Raw genomic sequence first — 18,633 nt, 5'->3', positions numbered from 1 at the left:
TCCAGGCTGTAGTATGTGTGTTGATAAAATTCATGTGCACTTCCATCATCACTGCAACCATCAAAAAGAAACACAAAGTATATCTATTTTAAAAAGCTGATAAGAATGCTCTTAACGCCCTCTTAAGAGACAGTCTTCACTCCTTCCGATCTGATCATGTAAGTGTAGAAAAGTTGTGGTATGTTTTCAAAGAGATAGTATCGACAGCAATTGAGAGATAAATACCACATAAAGTAATATCTGATGGGACTCATCCGCCATGGTACACTAGGTGGGTCAGATCGTTGTTGCAGAAGCAACGAAAAAAGCATGCCAAATTTAAAAGAGCGCAAAATCCTCAAGATTGGCAAAGTTTTACAGAAGTTCGAAATATGGCGCGTACTTCAATGCGAGATGCTTTCGATAATTTCCACAACGAAATTCTGTCTCGAAATCTGGCAGAAAACCAAAAGAGATTCTGGTCATACATAAGGCACACCAGTGGCAACACGCAATACCTTCACTGTGCGATAACAACGGTGAAGTCACTGAAGATAGTGCCACTAAAGCAGATTTATTAAACACGGTTTTCCGAAACTCCTTCACCAAAGAAGACGAAGTAAATATTCCTGAATTCCAATCAAGAACAACTGCCAAGATGAGAAACATAGAAGTAGATATCCTCGGAGTAACAAAGCAGCTTAAATCACTTAATAATGGCAAAGCCTCTGGTCCGGACTGTATACCAGTCAGGTTCCTCTCAGAGTATGCTGATAAAATAGCTCAATATTTAGCAATAATATACGACAACTCGCTCACCGAAAGATCCTTACCTAAAGACTGGAAAATTGCTCAAGTCACACAAATACCCAAAAAGGGAAGTAGGAGTAATTCGCTAAATTTAAGGCCTATATCACTAACGTCGATTTGCAGTAGGGTTTTGGAACATATACTGTATTCAAACATTATGAAGTACCTCGAACAAAACGATTTATTGACACAGTCAGCATAATTTCAGAAAAATATCGTTCTTGTGAGACACAACTGACTCTTTATACTCTGAAGTAATAAGTGTTATTGACAAGGAATGTCAAATTGATTCCATATTTTTAGATTTACAAAAGGCTTTCGACACTGTTTTTCACAGGCGTCTTCCAACCAAACTGTGTGCCTACGGAGTATCGCCTCAGTTGTGCGACTGGATTCGTGATTTCATGTCATAAAGGTCACAGTTCGTACTAATTGACGGAAAGTCATCGAGTAAAACAAGTATTATCCGGCGTTCCCCGCTATTGTTCCTCGAGCCGGCCGCGGTGGTCTCGCGGTTCTAGGCGCGCAGTCCGGAACCGTGCGACCGCTACGGTCGCAGGTTCGAATCCTGCCTCGGGCATGGATGTGTGTGATGTCCTTAGGTTAGTTAGGTTTAAGTAGTTCTAAGTTCTAGGGGACTTATGACCACAGCAGTTGAGTCCCATAGTGCTCAGAGCCATTTGAACCATATTGTTCCTGATCTATATTAACAACATAAGAGACAATCTGGGTAGCCGTCTTAAATTGTTTGCAGATGATTGTCATTTACCGTCTTGTAAAGTCATCACATGATAAAAACGACTTACAAAATGATTTAGATAAGATATCTGTATGGTGCAAAAAGTGGCAACTGACCCTGAATAAGGGAAAGTATGAAGTTATTCACATGAGTCCTATAAGAAGTGTGCTAAATTACGATTACACGATAGTCACACAAAACTGAAGGCTGTAAATTCAACTAATTACTTATGGATTACAAATAACCTGAATTCGAACGATCACATAGATAATATTGTGGGTAGAGAAAAAGGGAGAGAAGGAAACATAGTAGGTGAATATGGATAGTGGGTAAGAAATGAAAGAGGAAGCCGTCTGGTAGAATTTTGCACAGAACATAACTTAATCATAGCTAACACTTCGTTATAGAACCATAAAAGAAGGTTGTACACATGGAAGAATCCTGGAGATACTAGAAGGGATCAGATAGATCATATAATGGTAAGACAGAGACTTATGAACCAGGTTTTAAATTGTAAGACACTTCCAGGGGCAGATGTGGACTCTGACCACAATCTATTGGTTATGAACTGTATATTAAAACTGAAGAAACTGCAATGGGAATTTAAGGAGATGGGACCTGGATAAACAGACTAAATCGGAGGTCGTACAGTGTTTCAGGGAGAGGATAAGGGAACAATTGTCACGAATGGGGGAAAGAAATACAGTAGAAGAAGAATAGGTAGCTTTGAGGAATGAAATAGTGAAGGCAGCTGAGGATCAAGTAGGTAAAAAGACGAGGGCTAGTAGAAATCCTTGGTTAACAGAAGAAATATTGAGTGTAATTGATGAAAGGGGAAAATATTAAAATGCAGTAAATAAAGCAGGCAAAATGGAATACAAACGTCTCAAAAATGAGATTGACAGGAAGTGCAAAATAGCTAATCAGGGACAAATGTAAGGTTGTAAAGGGTCATCTCATGAGGGGTAAGGTAGATACTGCCTACAGGAAAATTAGAGAGACCTTTGGAGAAAAGAGAGCCATTTGCATGAATATAAAGAGCTCAGATGGAAACCCAGTCGTAAGCAAAGAAGGGAAAGCAGAAAGGTGGAAGGAGTATACAGGGTGTTACAAAAAGGTACGGCCAAACTTTCAAGAAACATTCCTCACACACAAAGAAAGAAAATATGTTATGCGGACATATGTCCGGAAACGCTTACTTGCCATGTTAGAGCTCATTTTATTACTTCTCTTCAAATCACATTAATCATGGAATGGAAACACACAGCAACAGAACATACCAGCGTGACTTCAAACACTTTGTTACAGGAAATGTTCAAAATGTCCTCAGTTAGCGAGGATACATGCATCCACCCTCCTTCGCATGGAATCCCTGATGCGCAGATGCATCCCTGGAGAATGGCGTATTGTAACACAGCCGTCCACAATACAAGCATGAAGAGTCTCTACATTTGGTACCAGGGTTGCATAGACAAGAGCTTTCAAATGCCCCCATAAATGAAAGTCATGAGGTTTGAGGCCAGGAGAGCGTGGAAGCCATGGAATTGGTCTGCCTCTACCAATCCATCGCTCACCAAATCTGTTGTTGAGAAGTGTACAAACACTTCGACTGAAAAGTGCAAGAGCTCCATCGTACATGAACCACATGTTGTGTCATACTTGTAAAGGCACATGTTCTAGCAGCACAGGTAGAGTATCCTGTATGAAATCATGATAACGTGCTCCATTGAGCGTAGGTGGAAGAACATGGGGCCCAATAAAGACATCACCAACAATGCCTGCCCAAATGTTCACAGAAAATTTGTGTTGATGAAGTGATTTCACAATTGCGTGCGGATTCTCGTCAGCCCACACATGTTGATTGTGAAAATTTACAATTTGATCACGTCGAAATGAAGCCTCATCCGTAAAGAGAACATTTGCACTGAAATGAGGATTCACACATTGTTGGAGGAACCATTTGCAGAAGTGTACCCGTGGAGGCCAATCAGCTGCTCATGGTGCCTGCACACGCTGTACGTGGTACCAAAACAATTGGTTCTACCATAGCGCTCTCCATTCAGTGACGTGGTCAACATTACCTTGTACAGCAACAACGTCTCTGACGCTGACATTAGAGTTATCGTCAACCGCACAAAGAATTGCCTCATCCATTCTCCTCGTCATTCTAGGTCTTCCCCAGTCGCGAGTCATAGGCTGGAATGTTCTGTGCTCCCTAAGACGCCGATCCATTGCTTCGAACGTCTTCCTGTCGGGACACCTTTGTTCTGGAAATCTGTATCGATACAAACGTACCACGCCACGGCTATTGCCCCATGCTAATCCATACATCAAGTGGGCATCTGCGAACTCCACATTTGTGAACATTGCACTGACTGCAAAACCACATTCGTGATGAACACTAACCTGTTGATGCTACGTACTGATGTGCTCGATGCTAGTACTGTAGAGCAATGAGTCGCATGTCAACACAAGCACCAAATTCAACATTATCTTCCTTCAATTGGGCCGACTGGTGGTGAATCGAGGAAGTACAGTACATACTGACCAAACTAAAATGAGCTCTAACATGGAAAATAAGCGTTTTCGGACACATGTCCACATAAGACCTTTCCTTTATTTGTGTGAGAGAAATGTTTCCTGAAAGTTTGGCCGTACCTTTTTGTAACACCTTGTATAGAGGGTCTATACAAGGGTGATGTGCTTGAGGACAATATTATCGAAATGGAAGAGGATTTAGATGAAGATGAAATGGGAGATACGATACTGCATACAGTTTGACAGAGCACTGAATGATCTGAGTTCAAACAAGGCCCCGGGAGTGGAAAACATTCCATTAGAACTACTGATGGCCTTGGAAGAGCCAGTCCTGACAAAACTCTACCATCTGGTGAGCAAGATGTATGAAACAGGCGAAATACCTTCAGACTTCAAGAAGAATATAATAATTCCAAGCCCAAAGAAAGCAGGTGTTGACAGATGTGAAAATTACCGAACTTTCAGTTTAAAAAGTCACAGCTGCAAAATACTAACGCGAAATCTTTATAGATGAATGGAAAAACTGGTACAGGTCGGCCTCTGAGAAGATCAGTTTGGATTCCGTAGAAATATTGGAACACGTGAGGAATACTGACTCTACGACTTATCTTAGAAGAAAGATTAAGAAAGGGCAAACCTATGTTTCTAGCATTTGTAGACTTAGAGAAAGCTTTTGACAATGTTGACTGGAATACTCTCTTTCAAATTCTAAAGGTGGCAGGGGTAAAATACAGGGAGTTGAAAGCTATTTACATTTTGTATAGAAATCAGATGGCAATTAAGAGTAGAGGGGCATGAAAGGTAAGCAGTGGTTGGGAAGGGACTGAGACAGGGTGGTAGCGTCTCCCCGATGTTATTTAATTTGTATATTGAGCGAGCAGTAAAGGAAACAAAAGAAAACTTTGGAGTAAGTATTAAAATCCATGGAGAAGAAATAAAAACTTTCAGGTTCGCCGATGACATTGTAATTCTGTCGGAGACAGCAAAGGACTGGGAAGAGCAGCTGAACAGAATGGACAGTGTCTTGAAAGGAGGATATAAGATGAACATCAACAAAAGCAAAACTAGGATAATGGAATGTAGTTGGGTGATGCTGAGGGAATTAGATTAGCTAATGAGCCATTTAAAGTAGTAGGTGAGTTTTGCTATTTGGGGGGAAAATAACTAACGATGGACAAAGTAGATAGGATACAAAATGTAGACTGGCAATGGCAAGGAAAGTGTTTCTGAAGATGAGTAATGTATGAACATCGAGTATAGATTTAACTGTCAGGAAGTCGTTTCTGAAAGTATTTGTATGGAATGTAGCCATGTATGGAAGTGAAATATGGAGGATAAATAGTTTGGACAAAAAGAGAATAGAAGCTTTCGAAATGTGGTGCTACAGAAGAATGCTGAAAATTAGATGGGTAGATCACATAACTAATGAGGAGGTATTGACTAGAATTGGGGAGAAGAAGAGGTGTGGCACAACTTGACAAGGAGAAGGACCGGTTGGTAGGACATGTTTTGAGGCATCAAGGGATCACAAATTTAGCATTGGAGTGCTGCGTGGAGGGTAAAAATCGTAGAGGGAGACCAAGAGATGAATACACTAGCTGAGTCAGAAGGATGTAGGTTGCAGTAGGTACTGGGAGGTGAAGAAGCTTGCACAGGATAGAGTATCATGGAGAGCTGCATCAAACCAGTTTCAGGACTGAAGATAACAACAACAACAGAGCAAACCAAAGACTGCAATTCATTGCCAAAACACTTAGAAGGTGCAACAGGTCTACTAAAGAGACTGCTTACACCACGCTTGTCCACCCTTTTCTGGAGTGTTGCTGTGTGGTGTGGGATCTGCGTCAGGTGGGACTGACGGATGACACTGAAAAAGTAAAACAAATTGCAGCTCGTTCTGTATTATCGCGAAATAGGGGACATAGTGTCAGAGACATGGTATTTGAATTGGAGTGGCAATCATGAAAACAAAAGCGTTTTTCGTTGTGACAGGGTATTCTCATGAAATTTCAATCACCAGTTTTCTCCTCCGATTGGGAAAACATTCTGTTGGCACCCACTTAAATTTTGAGAAATGATCATCACGATAAAATAAGAGAAATCAGGGCTCGCACAGAAAAATTTAATTGCTCGTTTTTCCTGTGCGCCGTTCGATATTGGAATGGTAGACAGTGAGTTTGAAAGTGCTTCATTGAACCATCTGCGAGGCACTTTATTGTGAATAGCAGAGTAATCGTGTAGATGTAGATGAATAGTTTATCAATGTACTTGCCACACGAAATGCTGTGCAGTGAAGGTTAGGGATATGACAGAAGCACCCAGTATCTACACAATGCTTACATGGTGGTCTCTAAAACAGTTTATAAATAAAAACCTCAAAATTTATTTATTGCTAAAGCTTTCCAGAAATTCTGTTTCTTATTCTGGTTGGTTTATGGTTGACTGGCATATTGTAAAATTTTAATTGTAAGTTTTGTTTCTAGTACTTAGGCAAACAGAAAGGTATTTGTTTGAAATCTTATTTGCATATTTTTCTGATGTGTTTTATCATTATTGGTGTTCAGTTACTTCACTTTCATGTGTATGAAAATACAAGTTGTAAATTATTGAGTTATAAAAGTTACAATATTTAGTGATTTAGTTGTCAACTTCTAGAATCTGACACACCATGATACCAGTTACATTTAAAAAAGTCGTGTGATCCAATTAATTGTTCAAAAACACTCGAAATTTACCAGATACCATGCCTAACAAAACTATATACTCAACACAATGGAAAAAAGTCAAAAGGTACAGTCAGAACAAGAGAAAACTCTGGAGCCTGCACACCTTCAGTAGTTTGTAATCTTTCATATCCACCTATGTACGTACTGGGGACCTGAAAAGCATTACAGTTCTTTTCTGTGGGAAAGGGTTTAACTGCAGGTATAATAATGAAACCCAGATACTACAGGTGCAGCTCATGGATCAGCTGTTATCACCGCCACTCAGTATGTAGTGTTATCCTTCAGTACTTAATCGGTGATGATGTGACCATTTATGTGTGTGTCCTTCAGTCAACGGTGTTCTGCAATGCCAGGAGACCAGATGTTGGGAAGATGTAAAAATTTTCAAGAAGGCTCACTCCAAGTGTACTGGAAAATTTGCAACCATTTCCATCTGTTCAGACAATATTTCCATTTGTGGAAGGCTTCATATAAGTTGCAGTGCCAAAAACAGTTTTAGATTAAAACCATCTGCACGTGTGTCATTCACATTCATTCATCAGTATGCAAATTAATTCCCTTGATTGATGTCACATTGATTCTTGTTCATGAACAGTCATTGTCCAGCTGATCAACAACCATTGTAGATAACTAATGAAAATATTGATGCTTGCACTAGTAATTGATTTATTTGGAATCAAACAAAAAAATTGTTTACCAGGTGAAATAAATTTACCATTCGTAGAGGTGAAAGTGTTGGCGAAACAAGGAGAATGCACTTACAGAGCTAACATAATCGAAGAGGAACATTTAGAAATTATTTCTCTTAAATAAATCTGAAATACCTTGAACTTAAAAATTTTGAATGAAAACATGTAACTGATTAATTTTTTGATACATTTCATAAATTGTTGTAGACTATTGACTTGTAGCACTGTATTTTAAAAAGATTGTAACACGTGAAAGTGAAGTATTTTAGTTCTAATCTAAGAATTTCAGATCAAATGGGAGTGACTCAGAATAATCATTATTGAATTACCTCTGGTTATTTTCGTTTTAAACCACTTTTACCTCACCAGTTCTTTACTTCTGGTGGAATATTATAATTTTAAATCAGTAACAGTTACTGAATATGTCAATTCGTATGCACTTTTATGACTTGTGGCTTATAGTACTGGATTTATGGTCACTCAAATATTTTTTCTTTGTTGTATATCTCAATATTTAACATTATCCTCCTCACTCTTCAGATTTCCTCAGACTACTGGTGGGAGGTGCAGCATATCATGTGAAGAACCTTGTCACCATAGACTGGTCCAGGATGAATTGGTGATAGACATGGAGAAGTCAACACATGGGTTCAGTACCAATACAGAAGATATGACTGTTGATAAGGAATGCTCAGTTGCCACCCAATATGACTGTAGTACAAGGGAAAAGGAATTACATGTATATAGCTGTAATTTCTGCCAACAGAGCTTTTCTTCAAAATACAGACTCATAATGCATGTGTTTATGCACATTGGTGGAACGCAACCACCTTCGTATGTTTGTAAGTGGTGTGGTGAGGTATTTCTCAGTAATGTTGGCTTGAAAAAGCATATGAGAATGAGTGAGAGTTGTCGAGTTTCAACTGCAGACAGTCATGAAAAATATGGACATGGTGATGAGCATCAAACCACTACCTCGTTGGATAGCGAGGCAGAAGTTTCTGTCACAGAACACAATGACCAGTCTTCATGTAAGGAAACTTGGAAAGATTCAAACACGCCTTCTAATGACATATGTAACACACATATGACAAATGATAGAGAGAAAACAAGTAATTATGGAACTTTGCCTATAGCTGTTAATGTCAGTGCCCAGGCTGATCTACTTACGGCAAACAGAACTCACAGATGTGGCATTTGTGGCAAATTGTTTGCTAGGGTTGGTGTTCTCAACAGACATGTTTCCATTCATACTGGGAAAAGACTTCACAAATGTGATATTTGTGACAAATGGTTTGCCCAGTCACGTTATCTAAAGGCTCACACATTAATTCACACTGTGAAGAAACCTTACATGTGCAAGAGTTGTGGGAAATCTTTTACTATGTTAGGTGATCTCGAGAAACATTCATTAATTCACACTGGAAATAAACCTCACAAATGTGAGATTTGTGGGAAATCTTTTGCTGCGTCAAGCTATCTCAAGAATCATGTTTTAATTCACACTGGAAAGGAACCTCACAAATGTGAGATTTGTGGGAAATCTTTTACTAAGTTAGATAATCTCAAGCAACACTCATTAATTCACACTGGAAAGAAACCTCACAAATGTGAGATTTGTGGGAAATCTTTTACTAGGTTAGGTGATCTCAAGCAACACTCATTAATGCACACTGGAAAGAAACCTCACAAATGTGAGATTTGTGGGAAATCTTTTACTAGGTTAGGTTATCTCAAGCGACACTCGTTAATTCACTCTGGAAAGAAACCTCACAAATGTGAGATTTGTGGGAAATCTTTTGCTGCGTCAGGCTCTCTCAAGCAACACTTATTAATTCACACTGGAAAGAAACCTCACAAATGTGAGATTTGTGGGAAATATTTTACTATATTAGGCAATCTTAAGAAACATTTATTACTTCACACTGGAAAGAAACCTCACAAATGTGAGATTTGTGGGAAATCTTTTACTATGGTAGGTGATCTCAAGCAACACTCATTAATTCACACTGGAAAGAAACCTCACAAATGTGAGATTTGTGGGAAATCTTTTGCTGCGTCAGGCTCTCTCAAGCAACACTTATTAATTCACACTGGAAAGAAACCACACAAATGTGAGATTTGTGGGAAATCTTTTGCTGCGTCACGCTCTCTCAAGAAACATTCATTAATTCACACTGGAAGGAATCCTCACAAATGTGAGATTTGTGGGAAATATTTTACTATATTAGGCAATCTTAAGAAACATTTATTACTTCACACTGGAAAGAAACCTCACAAATGTGAGATTTGTGGGAAATCTTTTACTATGTTAGGTGATCTCAAGAAACATGCATTAATTCACACTGGAAAGAAACTTCACAAATTTGAAATCTGTGGGGAATCTTTTGCTACATCAGGTGATCTCAAGACACATGCATTTCAACACACTGGAAGTGGACCTCAAAAATGTGGTATCTGTGACAAAAGTTTCACTTACTTGGATACTCTCAAGACACATGCATTACTTCACGTCAGAAAGAAATTGTAAGTATGTGTTAGTTTATGCAAATAGGTTTTCATGGTTGGTGCCCTCAAGGCCTATAAAATAATGTATGTACCAGGGGACAATAAATTGTACTTTCGGCGAAATAACTTTTAAATCTGGTAGAATTGTGAAAAAACTTGTAATGATGTGTACTATAGAGTGCTAACAGATGTGACAAAAAATTCATATCTGTAGCTTCAAATGTCAAATGGTATTACCAAATACTCAAGAAACATGAATCAAATGTGTTTTTGTCATTAGCACTGCTGCTTTTTCCTATTGATCTTGCGACAAGAAGATTGTGAATTGTGATAAATCCTTACATTTGTCAGTAATCATAAGTATCTTGCAATATTCAGTATAAGGCCAAGGAAATGTGATGACTTGCTGCTTGATATTCCAAACAAAGTCATCATGTAGTACTTGTAACTCTGTATTTTAGAAACAGTGACAGTAAAAATATATTCATGGCACTAGCTTCATTGAGGCTAGTAAACTCAACACTGGAGAAACATGATTATAACAATTACTTTACTCAGATACGTTTTCTCAAGAGACATGGTGTGTCATTAATAGTGTGTACATTTATGTTCTGTTGGTACTAATCCTGCATTAGTAAACATAACAACAAATATAATAACCTGCTTAATAGCATGTTTGGCCGCCTTTGGAATACAGTACTTTGACAATTCTACGTGATATGGTCTTGACACATCATTTACATGCTTCTGGGTGTATGTTGCACCAGTTGTATTCCACACGTTCAGATTACCTAAATGGTATGGTCAAGACATCAGTGTTAGTTACCATTCTACTCAGACCATGCACATGTGATATGGACAATTATCCTGCTGAAAGATGCCTCCACTATGTGAGAGCACACTAGGAATGAAGGAATGCATGCAGTTGCAATGAATGTCACGTAGTCTGCAACTGTCATGATGCCTTCTGTTGCTAACAGGTGTCCCACAGGAGCCAAAGTGACTGCCCCCAGAGCATAATGGGCCCTCTATTTGGTGCCATTCGTTTAGATGATAGCATATCTGGATGTGCAACTGACCTGGTGTAACAGGAAATGTCACCCATCCTGACAGTTAACATTTGAATTGACCTTCACTCCAGCCTCAATGATCCCTTGCACACTGCAGTTGCAAGTGAACATTTTGGTGGATCGGTATGGAAACATACAGTGACCGTATGTTCCAGAGCCACACATTCAACAATGTACATTGAACTGTGGGTTCCAAAACGTGTATGGCTGCCCCAGCGTTGTTTTCTGTCATTAGATATGCCACATATTGCCACATCTCCAGCTTTACAGAGCAGGCAAGCTTCTGACCTCCATACTTTGTGAAGAAGTATAGATGTATTACATCTTATCATAATGTGATGGACTTATTACCTTTCAGCCACTTTCCTCAGATGTTCACAACAGTAGCATAGATCCATTGTACCAACTTCACCACTTTTGAGGTTCTAGTTCCGAACTGCAATGCCACTTTAACTTGCCCTTTGCTAAAGTCATTTACATCATTAAATGTACACGTTTGCAGCTCATCTTTCTGATAGAACAAAAAGTGTAAATCTCTAGTCTGCTTATATACGTGTAATCTGCTTACTGCATCATGTGCATACAACGTGGCATTCATTCTCCTCATGAACAGTGTTCATGACATTTTTGCCCATCAGTGCATCTTCATGCAAATGGGTCAGATGCGGAAATGTGTGATCTAAGAAATTCATCGTGCTTGGTTGCCATTTACACTAGTGCACAATAGCTATATTTTTTGTGAAATATTTTTGTTTCACAAAGCTCTGTACATAATTCAGAGATAATATAGGTAAGTGTTATCCAACAAAGCTCTTAATTACTTGTTCAGCATCTAATACTAAGAAAGTTCTACAAAAAAAAAAAAAGAAATAGGTAAACAAACATTAGGTGTTATGATTTGATTCCAGTTTTTTTTATACACAAGAACAACACTTGGGAGAGCTCAGAACGTGAGCACTAAATATTTCTTGTGTTACATTCAAAGATGTTTCCATTGTGGGTATTTTTCTTAATTTGTGGTAAATATACATGAGGTTTTTGGAAAATTGTAATTATGCTTCAGTTTCAATTTCAGAATGATTGTTTTTAATTTTGATTTCCTACCTATTTGTTATTGTTGAAAGTGGTTTAGTATGTTTCATCATATGTGTAACAATGGTAGATAGTTATAATTAAGTGATTGGCACTGTTCTGTGTTGCTACACTTCAGCTGTGACACTTTGTAGTGATATGATTACATTGTATTTCATCTTTCCCATGATAGTACATCCACAACTGCTGTATGGGTTATTCATACTAGACAACATCCGCATACATTTGTATTAAATATTATTTTCCAATAAAAGGAAAGAAAAACCGGGTTTCTGGACAATAGCCTTATATTCCAATGAATATGAAAATGTACTACAAAGTGTGGCGACTATACATAATATGAATCTCTAAGAAACAGTAAAATTTGTAGTAACATGTTAAAAAAAGGTACACAATGTGGACTGAATATCTGTAAGCGTCAGCTAAGGATGGGTCATATGGTGTTTCTCTGGTACATGAGATGTAAGCAGAAAATAAATATATTCAGTGGTTGTGTGGAAAACCATCCAAAGAACTGAGTCTACATAAACACTGTACATAGCCATAAATTAAAGAGCGTAACTGCACCTATTAAAATAATAACCTAAGCTAATCACTACAGAATAAACTGTTGTATGAGAATTGTCAAGGACAAGTCAGTTGTAGGTTGTGGATCCAGGAGTAAGGGTAATCAAGCATATTGTTTAAAATAAACAACAATGAGGAGTACTTTAAAACAACTAACTGGTATTTACATCAGAACTTTACTTCTAAGGCCATTAACAGACTGAGGGGCATAGTGCTGGAGAATGGAATAGAAGCACACCTCTGATCAGACTGAAAGCTGGTTGCCAATAGTGAGCCAAATTTATCCCGCCTATGGCCCCATGTGACCATTAACAGCGGTCTCATTGGTTGCTGGATGGTTTTCTAGGTTTTCCTCACTAAGGATGCTTCTCGGAAGTGTCTCCTCATCAGTATCCTCTGTCAGAATTGTATGAATGTGAACAAGGCATATACAGTGGTAACTGATACAGAACTAGCCCCTGACTAGCCACAGGTCTGAAGTGAAACGTATTTTATAAAGTGTTCCGCACTCGGTCTATCAATCTACCACACACACTTCACTCCCCCTCCATAGCAGCAGGCTAATTATTTCAAAATTACAAAAGTAGTAGTTTGATGTTTGAAAATGCTCCTTTGGACCGGTGGCTCTTGCTAAAGGATGCAACGTTCTAATAGGGGAAACAAATAATTTCCAAAATGCAGTAAAAAAAGTGGACATGAATAGAAAACTAAAAGTATTTAAGAAGTGACAAATAATAGTACAATAATTTAGAGTTCGAATTGGCCAATTTTGGCTATTGTAGAAATAATTTTGGCTATTGTAGAAATAATTTTGGCTATTGTAGGAATATACGCAGCCAACTGAAATGATGCACTGATACAGTGGTGTGGTGGTGCCGAGGCAACAGCTGTGCTGACCATGTACTGAGCCAGCAGGGACAGCATGAGGGCTGCCAAGATACATCAGCTGGGCAGTGGCTAAGCTGGTGCAATGGTGATGCCAGTGGACAGTGATGGAGTATTGTGGTTCAGAATGACAGCATTGGGGCCAGCAAATGTTGTTACCAGTTGTGAAGGTCTAGCCTCGCAGATCATGAAAAGCTGTAACACTGCATCAGATGGGTGCATCATCGAAGGTTGGTTGGTTATTTCCATACAAAAGGAGGCCTAGCTCAATAATATTAATAAGATTTATTACTTTTCCTATAATCTCTGCAGTTTGTAATATAAAAGTTAAAATTACAAAGTTATTGAAGGATACATTACAAACTGATGATATATCCATAATAAACTAATCTCATTAAGACAACTGTAACACTTTCACTGTTTTATTAAATCTTATTTCATGTACTTAGGTTGACAACCCTGTAGCCAGGCAGATGTGCGTGTATGAAGCTCTCACTAAGTTAAGCGATTAATATTGGAATAAGAGCTAATTTAGTTAATATTACATTTTAGACTAGTGCATTTACTTCTTATCTAATCTATGTATTGAAGGTTTTGCTTTTCTAAACGTAATTACATCGAAAAGGAAATGTTTTGTAAAGGCCGGCAGTTGTGTTGTTGTTTACATATTTTGGCGTAAATTTCGTATGAGTGTAGATATTTGTTTTTGACTAGACTTAGCTCTTCAAAGTTAAATTAATTCGTGTCTCTCATCCAGAATTTGTGTGGTTGATTAAAAATTTCTGAGCCAAGTTTATAAGTTTGTTTACATTAATGTTTAGTTACATACTAGGACAGGTTAAAAAACTATTCTGCTGTTGAAGTTATTTTCTGCTTTTGTGTTACGTTTTACTATCAAACCATGTGTGACAAGTGTGGTGGTTGCTGTAGAAATTTGAAAGAGGAAGTGTTCTGTATAGACTGTAGATTGTGGTTTCATTGGGGAGAGTGTAGCGGAGAGGAAACAAGGATAGATAATGAGGCTCTTCCGTTGCAGTGTAGGTTACATAGAAAGGATAGAAAAATCGCGGAACTGGCGGCAAAGATTTGTGCACTTAAGGCTGAATTAGAAATCGCGAATTCGGAATTATTTAAGCTAAGGGAGGAAAAGGACTCTGGGCGCTGGTAAAAGGTAGCAAGCAAAGGGCGAAGAAGGGAAACAGTTGATAAAACTTATAAAATTCAGTTAGGAAATCAGTTTGGCTTGCTATCTGAAGTAGTGGAGGAAGGGCCATATCCAGATTTAGTTGAATGTAGGTTGAAGCAGAATATTAGCTTAAAGAAAAAAGACAGGTCGGGATCAAACCAGAATAGGAAAAGAAAAATTATGCTTATAGGTAGCAGTCATGGGAGGGGTGTGGGCCAACAGCTACAGGAGAAATTAGGGACAGAGTATCAGGTCACAAGTTTTGTGAAACCAAGTGCTAGTCTTAGCCAGGTGACAGAAAACTTATGTCAGCTATGCAAGGACTTTGAGAAGGAAAATCAGGTAATTATAGTTGGAGGAGCAGTAAGCAGCCTGGCTATGAATCCAGGGTATAGTATTAGGAGTGATCTGGATGAAATAGGAACAGAAACTGGGCACACGAATGTTGGGTTTTTGGAGGTATTTCAGCACTATGATCAGCCCTGGGTATCGCGTGTTAACACAGAACTGAACAGGATGCTCCAGACACCGGCAAAGTCTCACATGAGTGTTGGTCCAGTTGATGCTATTGGTAGGTGGGGCTACACTACACATGGCCTGCGCCTTATTAGGAAGGGGGAAGATAAATTAGCTTCTCTATTAGCAGATACTGTAAGGGGGGCCACAGTCACACAAGGGGTGATCCCTGTGGTTATTGCGACCAAGGCAGACAGGGTTTTTAGGTTAAAGTCAATTTCCAGACAGACAACAACCAAGGAAAATAGAAGAAAAGAAACTTCATGCACAGCAAATAAGGATAAAGCTAAGGATGATATCAACTTCACCAAAATATCAGAGGAATAAAAAAAAGTAGGTGAGCTGATAATGTATTTAGATGATCTCGAAAATAAGAATGAGATTGATATACTTTGTCTGTCTGAGCACCATGTAACTGTGGGGATGGAAAATGTCAGTATAAATGGGTATCATTTAGCATCTTACACTTGTAGATCTAGTATGGATAAAGAAGGAGTTCCCATTTTCATAAAACAAGGGTATAAATACAAAACTGTTGAAGTGAGCAAATTTTGTGTTGATCAGCACTTTGAGGTTTGTGCATGTTAACTTCAGCTAGACAATGTTGATATTAGCAACAGTGTACAGGTTTCCACTAGGAGATTGGGAGCTATTCATAAAAAAGTTTGACTCCCTATTATGCTGTCTGTCAGACAAAAAGAAGTTATTAATCTGGGGTGATTTCAGTGTTAACTTTTCTAAGCAATCCTGATAGGATAAGTGAACTAGAAGTGTTGTTAACAACATATAACTTAGAATCAGTAATCAGTATCCCTACACATATAGCTTAAGACAGTAGTACTCTAATAGATAATGTATTTGTGTGTAGAACAAACACATGCTTTCCCTGTGGTTAATGGATTATCTGACCATGATGCACAGCTGATTAACTTACAAAACATAACGGGGTGTACACTTCAGAAACCATTAAGCAAAAGTGTGAGGGTGCTCAACCCGGTATCTATAGATCACTTCAGAGAAAGTTTAGGAAATGTAAACTGGGAAGATATATATAATGATCCAAATGCTAATGATAAATGCAGCATATTTTCTAATAAATTTATATCCCTTTTTGAACATTGTTTTCCAAAGAAAATTACTAAATGTAACACCACAATATTTTTAAAGAAACCTTGGATTATTGTAGGTATTAATGTGTCTTCAGAAAGAAAAAGAAAACTGTATGAGACAGCAAGAAGTAGTAACACATTGAGAATAGTTGTAAGGAAATCAAGAAATATATATGTTAGAGAACAAATTAACAACTCCAGCAATAAAATCAAATCAATATGGAATGTTGTTAGAAGGGAGACAGGAAAACTAACCAGTGGGGTAGGTAGTATTACTGATAAAGAGAATGAGACCATCTTAACTAACATTACACAGGTAGCCAATGTATTTGACAATCATTTCTTAAGCATAGGAGAAAAAATTGGTGAGAATAGTTTAAAAGAAAAAGCCAGGCAGCACATGGAAGAGTCAGTTTTGAAAAATTTTAGTCAGATTAGGTTTCATCTAACAAACTCTTGTGAAATAAGGAAAATTATTAAATCATTGAAAAATAAATGTTCTTTAAGAGTAGACGACATCAAAACAATTTGGAGCAATTACAGCTGATATTTTGAGTCACATATGTAATGCATCACTGACTCAGGGATTTTTTCCAGACAGGTTAAAATATATCCATTGTCAGGCCTCCCTACATAAAGGGGAAACAACAGATGCCAATAATTATCGGCCAGTATCCTAGCTTACAGCATTTTCAAAAATGTTTGAGAAAGTAATGTACTCAAGAGTGGTTAGCTATGTCAACAGTAATGGGATACTTAGTAAATCACAGTTTGGATTTCAGAAATGCTGTTCCACTGAGACAGCAATATGCAATTTCATTGTCTACATAATAGAGTGTTTAAATAGTAAAATGTCACCAGTAGGAATATTCTGTGACTTATCCAAAGCATTTGATTGTGTGAACCATGACTTTATGTTAGAGAAATTACAATTCTATGGTATAAATGGAAAAGCATATGAGTGGTTTAAGTCATATCTACAGAACAGGAAGCAAAAAGTCTCCCTGTATGCTTCTAGTGATTGGAAGGAGTTTGCCACTTATGTAACTGGAATGAAATTACATTAGGTGTTCCACAAGGTTTGATCATGGGTCTCCTCCTGTTCTTGATATATGTGAATGACCTCCCTTCTTATGTGAAACAAGATGTTGAACTGACACTGTTTGCTGGTGATACAAGCATAATTATTAATCCAGTAAAGGAAAGTCCAATAGAAAATGATACAAATAAGGTCTTTTGAAAAGTTATTAATTGGTATTCTGTGAATGGGTTTCCTCTGAACTATGAAAATATAATCCAATTTTCTGCTGCAAAAAGTTTAATTCCTTCAATAAACATAACACATCAAAACAAGTCTGTAGCCAGGGTAGAGCATACTAAGTTTTTGGGTGTACATATAGATGATAACCTTAATTGGAAAATTCGTGTTTTGGATCTCCTAAAGCGACTATGTTCAGCAACTTTTGCAATCAGAATAGTTGCCAATTTTGAGGATGTAGAAATTAGTATGCTAACATACTTTGCATACTTCCACTCTGATGTCATACAGAATAATATTTTGGGGCAACTCAACACTTAGGCAAAAGGTATTCAATGGTCAAAGGAAAGTAGTTAAAATAATGTGTGGGGTTCATAGTCGCACATCTTGTAGGCATCTGTTTAAAAGGTTAGGAATTCTTACAACTGCTTCACTGTACATTTACTCAGTAATGAAATTTTTTCTCAGCAACATGGACCAGTTAAAATCAACAGTGACATTCATGATTACAATACCAGAAAAAAGAAAGACCTACACTATCCTTTACTTAACCTATTTTTGGCACAGAAAGGGGTAAAATGTGCTGCTATAAAAGTTTTCGATAAATTACCAGATGAAATAAAATGTCTGATAGACAGCAGTAATAGTTTCAAAAACAAATTGAAATCATAACTCCTTGACAACTCCTTCTATACCATAGATGAATTCTTGAATATGAGTAAATAAATCTGGAGATATAATATATGCATTTTGTGCCATTTAAGGGAATGGGGTAGATGATAGAAATATTTAGGTAATGTAAACACTATAATGTAAACAAAAAAAGCAACATGTGTCCTGTGCGCATTTCTTGTGCATTTGACACGTTCCACATCATAATGGTTTTTCCGTGCTATTGATCAATGGAACACGTAACTAACTCAATAACTAACTAACTTAATTGATATTGGTTATTAAATCC

General features: G+C 37.8%; 1 protein-coding gene across 1 annotated transcript in view; it reads left to right on the top strand.

Moving 5' to 3' along the window:
• Positions 1 to 11,897, top strand: part of LOC124720368 (zinc finger protein 729-like) — a 116,767-nt gene extending 104,870 nt beyond the window's left edge. The window contains exon 6 of the mRNA XM_047245696.1: positions 8,022 to 11,897. Coding sequence (XP_047101652.1) covers positions 8,110 to 10,011 — 1,902 coding nt within the window. The 5' untranslated portion in view covers positions 8,022 to 8,109 and the 3' untranslated portion in view covers positions 10,012 to 11,897. The remainder of the gene's footprint in view (positions 1 to 8,021) is intronic.
• The last annotated feature ends 6,736 nt before the right edge of the window (positions 11,898 to 18,633 follow it).

The sequence above is a fragment of the Schistocerca piceifrons genome, chromosome 11 (genome assembly GCF_021461385.2).
Source record: "Schistocerca piceifrons isolate TAMUIC-IGC-003096 chromosome 11, iqSchPice1.1, whole genome shotgun sequence".
Classification (NCBI taxonomy): domain Eukaryota; kingdom Metazoa; phylum Arthropoda; class Insecta; order Orthoptera; family Acrididae; genus Schistocerca; species Schistocerca piceifrons.
The sequence above is the reverse complement of the archived record's forward strand: the minus strand, read 5'-3'. Positions and strand labels throughout refer to the sequence as shown.